General features: G+C 43.8%; 1 protein-coding gene across 1 annotated transcript; it reads left to right on the top strand.

Annotated features, from left to right (window-relative positions):
- Positions 1-450: 450 nt before the first annotated feature.
- On the top strand, positions 451-6413 carry LOC122840603 (Y+L amino acid transporter 2). The gene is made up of 8 exons (XM_044133122.1): positions 451-532; positions 634-1130; positions 3311-3436; positions 3508-3652; positions 4562-4685; positions 5345-5448; positions 5545-5641; positions 5748-6413. The coding sequence occupies exons 1-8, from the start codon at positions 468-470 to the stop codon at positions 5994-5996; spliced, it is 1407 nt and encodes a 468-aa protein (XP_043989057.1). The 5' UTR covers positions 451-467; the 3' UTR covers positions 5997-6413.

Raw genomic sequence — 6413 nt, forward strand, 5'->3', positions numbered from 1 at the left:
GAACATAAAGACCTTCGTAAGTCTCTTTACATTACACTTACCTGGCCTCTAGCATGCTTGTGTTCAGGTCTGTGTCTAAAGCCATCCTTGATCATAACACCCTCTCTTACCAACAAGTCGCCCGACCTTTGACACCGGTCTGGTCATTGTCTGGGCTGTATTTGGGCTCAGAGGCGGCTCGGTTCGCCCTGAAAGGCTCCCTGAAGGCAGGAGCTGCTTCTCTGAAAATAGCACACTGGAGGCATGGAGGTGGGTGAGGGGGGGCGTGAACATGTGCTTTGGCCAGTGCTTGGAAAACACAAGTTGTGTTTGTGCAGGCTTGCAGACATTGCAACATCGTCCGACTGTCGCTGCCTCTCAGTTCTGATCTAACTCGTGTCCAACTGGAGACTTGGAGAGGTCGCGCTGACCCAGGACAAGAAAACGCTCATATCTCATAAACAAGGTGAGCTGACTTGTTAGTCTAAATGTTTGTAGTTGTTGCATGTGTACTCTGTGTTTCTACCTCAACGACCTGCTTTATGACTTGTCCGTAAGTTGCTGGCATTGGCCTCACGTTGTTATTCTGCAGTTTTGTTGTTTGACGCAAACAGCTTCCATTATCTAACTGTTGCTCCTTTACCTCAACATCAGGACTGAAGCACAGATGGGGGATTTAAGGCAGACCATCGGTGTCATGTCTCAGACGATATGCCCGAGTTCCCCGGCGGCGTCCGTGGAAGACCTGAAGACTCCAAATGGCGGGCAGCGGGAGAAGATGCAGATGAGGAGGGAGATTTCCCTCATCAACGGGATCTGCCTCATAGTGGGCAACATGATAGGCTCCGGGATCTTTGTCTCGCCCAAGGGGGTTCTGATGTACAGCGGCTCCTTTGGGCTGTCCCTGCTGATCTGGGCCCTTGGCGGCGTGTTCTCGGTGTTCGGAGCCCTTTGCTACGCCGAGCTCGGCACCACCATCCCCAAATCCGGAGCCAGCTACGCCTACATCCTGGAGTCGTTCGGTGGCTTCCTGGCTTTCATTCGTCTGTGGACGTCCATCCTGCTGATCGAGCCGGCCAGCCAGGCGGCGATATCGCTGACATTCGCTTTCTACCTGGTGACCTGCCAGCCGATAGAGATCCTGTGCCTCTGTAAGGATGTGTGCGTGACTTTGAAAATACCGCTCATCTGTCAGCTGCTCCCTGAGCAAATCCTTCTGTCGCTCTTCTGCATGAGATGATGGTGTGTTTTGAGTAGGTGCAAAAACTTTGTGATGGTCATAAACATCACAAAGTTGAAGTTTTGTTTGCTGCCTGGTTTTCATTTCCGTGAATTTGATTTATTGTGTAATATTTGGGTGGACAGGGGGCGAGTGGGGATTGGGTTTGGAGAAGAAGAAGGGTCTTGCCCAGCGCGCCATTCATGCAAGGACGAAAGATCAAATTACAATGTATAAAGGCTAAAAAAGCAACATAAATATACATTTCAACAAAGATGCCTGTTGAAAAATTAACCGTATTATTCTTAAAATTTAATAGAAAAGCTTCTATTGTTATTACAGCATTCAAAACTAACTTTTTGCATGTTTCCACTGGTGTTTACGATAGTTATTCTCTCATGACGAGCTACAACTGAGTCAGGCTGGAAGCAGTGTTGTAACAGTTTTGGCTTTTCTATTATAGTTGTGACTATTATAGTCACAACTATAAAACTACTTTTTGTTTGTCTGATTCTGTTAGATTTAATACATTTTTAGAGAGTGTTTGCTAGTTTTTATTAGTCATTATTTAGTAAATATTATTTAGTTTCAGTTTACCTTTCATTCGTCATAGTGGCAGTCTTAGTTTCTTCATACTCTGGTTAATTTTTAGGTGTAGAATTCAAAAAGGTCAAAGTATCATGCTGTGATCATGTATACATTTATTGGGTAATGAACACTCAGGAGAAGATGCCACTGGCAAAAAAAAATATAATCAATTATTGTTGAACAACCAGCTGACTCCGGTCAGTCTAAAAGTGTTAATTTTACTTTTAGTCAGAAGAAACATGTTGGTGTAACGGGATTGACCATCATGATGGTCAATCAGGATGTTTGTCTCGTTTGTCTCTGGGTTCTACGTCCCAGAGACAAACGTGTTTTAATGGGAGATGTGAGGATCAACGGCAGAACAAACCGGTAAGAGAGTGTCATAAGACACAGTGTGGAGTCGTACAGAGATCATTCAGTGAGGAAGAACTTTATGCTCACAAACAACAGCTGTTGCATGAATTCTGTTGTCTTGTCTCTCAGGTATGGATTGTTCCTCAGCTTAAATATAAGATTCCTGTTGCTTCATATAATCCTGGGTCAAAGGACATCTTGAGTTGAGCTTCTTTCCAGTAATTGTTGCACTGGTTTCAATTTGCTCGATGTAAAACGATACACACAAGCTTTCGGTCAGAGTTGCGGCTTCATTAGGCAGACTCGGTCGTACGTGTTGCAGCCTCTGTCCTGCAGAACGCCACCGTGTGTCTAACAGCCTGGTTTTGTGCTTTGGAGACCCCAGGAAGCAGAAGCAGTATTTAGGCTACAGGATAATAGCGTCATCAGCCGCTCTACCAGGAAAAAGGTTTCTGTTTTCGTAACATCATACTCGCTGCCACCCGCTGCAGACTCACATTCTCAGGCTTCTGACAGCCGGGCCTGAATCGGGACACCATCACCTTAGATGGCCCCCCCACCAAATGTCATTTAGTAACTACAGGAGGATTTGCTTTACATTGACCTCTTCTTCCCTTCTACCAACTTCTATTGGTTCTGTTCTTCATATTTTTAATTTTTCTTTGCTCTCCTGCTTAGATCCGGTTCTAGATAATGTTGCGATAGAGATAACAGTGACACAAATCCACAGCTAATGTACGGCTCTGGGAAAAAATTAAGAGACCGCTGCACTGAACCTCATTGAAAACTTCTTGGTTACTCCGTCCAGTATTGACTTTTGAACTCTTCCTGAGTTAAAACATTAGTATTGTTGTTTCTAAATTAATATTCACTTGTTTTCTTTGCGTTAATTAAGGTCTGAAAGCGCTGCATCTTTGTCGTTGTTTTAACCATTTCTCATTTTCTGCAAATAAATACAAAATTTTTGCTTAGAATTTCGGAGACATGTTGTCAGTAGATCGTAGAAGAAAACAAAAACAATATTCGTTTTACTCAAACAGACCGTAGGCTGGTTGCAGAACAGTTAATTTTCATTCCCCCATAGGCAATTATTTAGTATAGAAACCAAAGTGATGCAAGTTTAACATCTTGGCTATGAGGGTGACTTATTGTGTTCTTTTGCTTCTCCAGGTATATTGATCTTCATAAACTGTGCTTATGTGAAGTGGGGGACTCTGGTCCAGGACATCTTCACATATGCAAAGCTCATGGCCCTCTTCCTCATAATCATCGTTGGACTCATGAAAATAGTGTCGGGTAAGTAAAAACCAAAAGCAGGAAAGCATCCGAGAAATCACCTGCTTTAATCTTTGGCTTTTTTCCTGTAGGAGACGTAAATAGCTTTGAGCGTCCGTTCGAGGGGTCCTCAACCGATTCCGGAGCCATAGCTTTGGCTCTCTACTCAGCTCTGTTCTCCTACTCAGGCTGGGACACACTCAACTTCGTCACGGAGGAAATTAAGAATCCTGAGAGGTAAACTGAGCATGCCCAGGATCATTTAGGAACAGCTCATGTTTGTCGTCATTTTGCTTCAACTCAAACTGAAATCCCTGGCAGACGATCCCTTTAACAAGAAACGGTTGCTAAGTTAGTTGGGCTTCTCAGAACATCAGCGTCAAGGCTGTTGGCTGCATCAATATGCCGGATCACCAGCAATTTCCTTCTAAATTCAGAGAGATTGGTAGCAATCTCTTTGACTTGGCAAGAGGTATTTACAGCATACAATAACAGCAATGCTGCAACTCTACAGTGGCTGTTTTGTTCAGTGCTAATAATAGTCATCTTGCAACCCGAGGCGCCGTTTACAAGTAGCCGGTTTTCAAAGAAACCGTAACATTTGCACGACTCCAGCGACCGGAGTCTCTCACACCGGGACTTTCTGAATCCGAGTCTCTGAGTGAACGTTCTCACTAACACCCAGAGGTGTGAAAGCGTACACGTGAAAAACTCATGGATGGAGGGTCTTTTGTGTCATAACGCGGATCATTTGGTCGAGCAAACGGTGCAAAAAAAACAAAAGTGGTTTCTTGTGAAAGCGTAGATGGTCGATTTCCACCGGCGTAGCGTTGATATGAACGTCACCAGTTTGAGTCGCTTTGAATTGCAGGGGTCCATAAAAACCAGGGATATCTTCACTTTTTTAACAGCCACTGCAATGTGAAATCTTTCCACAACAGACGGCAAAATTATCACTTGCAATGCCTTCAACAAAACCTAACCAGACTGAACAATCTATTCCTCTAATAAGTCATGCATCACTATTAAACATATATATATATAGAGCTCAGTAGAAGCTGAGACCTAGAAAGCTGCGACTAAGTCCAAGTTGTGTCATGTATTACAGTACTTTTCTGTACATCAGTTTCTGTGGCTCTGTTGCAGGAATCTCCCTCTGGCCATCGCCGTCTCCATGCCCATTGTGACCATCATCTATCTGTTGACCAACGCCGCATACTATGTAGTTCTAGACATGCCGTCCCTGCTGGCCAGCGACGCTGTTGCTGTGGTAAGAAGCAAACAGTCATCCGAGAGATAAGTCCCACTGATGCTAAATATAAAGCTGCTCTAGTTAGGGATGAATGCGGTGGGGCAACCAGGACATTTTTATAGAGGTGTCCAGGCTGCGAGTCTTACTGACATTTTGGATGGACGGTTCATGTTTCATTGTTGTTTTTCTGCATGACTCAGACCTCTAACACTAAAGGGTTTACATTAGAGTTCTCAGGATGCCGCCAATCACAGAGGGTGAATAAGATTTGCTCCTGTTAAGGTTGTGGACATTAACAAAGGCCATGAAGAAAACGGAGTCGGTGCTGATCTTTGAAGTTTAGGGTAACTTTTAGGGTTTCACAGCCCTATTTTCCTGTGGAATATGATCCCAAATTGTCCTATAAAAATGTCAGCCTGGTAGAAAGCTACCATATGTTTTTTTTTTTTTTTTTTTTATTGAAGTTAGTTTAGCTAATGGGGATAATACTAGGTAGAAGGGAGTAGATTGTTCTGTTTTCTTAATTGAAAAACACTAAATGGTATATCTGTTGTTTGATTAGTAAAAGTAGGATCTTTTTTGAAAGAACTGAAATGTTCTTGGCTTATCCTACTGGGAAAAATGGTACAATGTGTATTATTGGAGTATCAGTTTTCCGTCCCTCATTGCCCCCACAGACGTTTGGAAACGCAGTGCTCGGTTCGTTCAACTGGATCATCCCGATATCGGTGGCCATGTCCTGCTACGGAGGACTCAACGCTTCCGTCATTGCTGCTTCACGGTACTCAGAAAGCATGGAGAAGGTGCTCGCATTGAGTTCATGCGGTCAAAGGAACCAGCAGTATGCTCTGCTAATCCTCCCGTTTGTGGAACGCAGGCTGTTCTTTGTCGGGGCTAGAGAGGGCCACCTCCCGGACAGCCTGAGCCTGATCCACCTGAACCGCTACACACCCGTACCGGCGCTGCTGTTCAACGTGAGGAGCACACCACCATGTTGCATCCAAACAAATGAACACCTGATCAAAAATGCTGAAGAAAAAAAAAAAAGACAACTGAATGTTATTTTAACTGTGGCTTCAGGGGCTCATGGGTCTGATTTTCCTGTGTGTGGAGGATGTGTTCCAGCTCATCAACTACTTCAGCTTCAGTTACTGGTTTTATGTCGGTCTGTCTGTGGCCGGCCTCATCTACCTGCGCATCAAACAGCCAGAGAGACACAGACCAGTCAAGGTACGCCGTACTTGTTTGCATCTTACTGATCTTACTTACTTAAGTATGAACGTTAATCTTCTTACCTTGTACAAAGTGTTACTGCAAATCCACAAATAATGGTTGGCAATCGATCCAACTGATGGCTGCAATCCATCGTTGTCTACGATGAAATAAGTTTAGTTTGCATTCTTGTCTGTTAGTATAGCCGACACAAATATTTGTGTCGCACACATGAAACCAACTAAATAAAAGAGATTTTAGACGTCTGTCTGTTTTTTGACAAGTTTTACAGGAGTTTGCGCGCACATAGGTCTTTTTGTCAGAGTGGCCACTTTCCTTAAGAGTGTGACGTCACGTACAAGGGGAGATGTGAGGCTATTTGATGCTAGGCAAAAATTGTGCTATCAACATGACAACGATCAAAGACAGTTTCAGATATTTAACAGAATGAAAGAGAAGTTGCAGTGGTTCGGCCAAAGGATCAGGAATCCTCCACAGTGATGTGAGAGGTTGACAAAGTTCTACAGGAAACAA

Source organism: Gambusia affinis, linkage group LG12 (genome assembly GCF_019740435.1).
Source record: "Gambusia affinis linkage group LG12, SWU_Gaff_1.0, whole genome shotgun sequence".
Classification (NCBI taxonomy): Eukaryota; Metazoa; Chordata; class Actinopteri; order Cyprinodontiformes; family Poeciliidae; genus Gambusia; species Gambusia affinis.

Excerpts from the sequence above, each read along its gene's own strand:
- LOC122840603 (XM_044133122.1), top strand. The coding sequence starts at position 468 with ATGTTTGTAGTTGTTGCATGTGTACTCTGTGTTTCTACCTCAACGACC. Across the intron at positions 3,653-4,561 it reads GAAATTAAGAATCCTGAGAG|GAATCTCCCTCTGGCCATCG; the intron begins GTAAACTGAGCA and ends GCTCTGTTGCAG. Across the intron at positions 4,686-5,344 it reads CCAGCGACGCTGTTGCTGTG|ACGTTTGGAAACGCAGTGCT; the intron begins GTAAGAAGCAAA and ends TTGCCCCCACAG.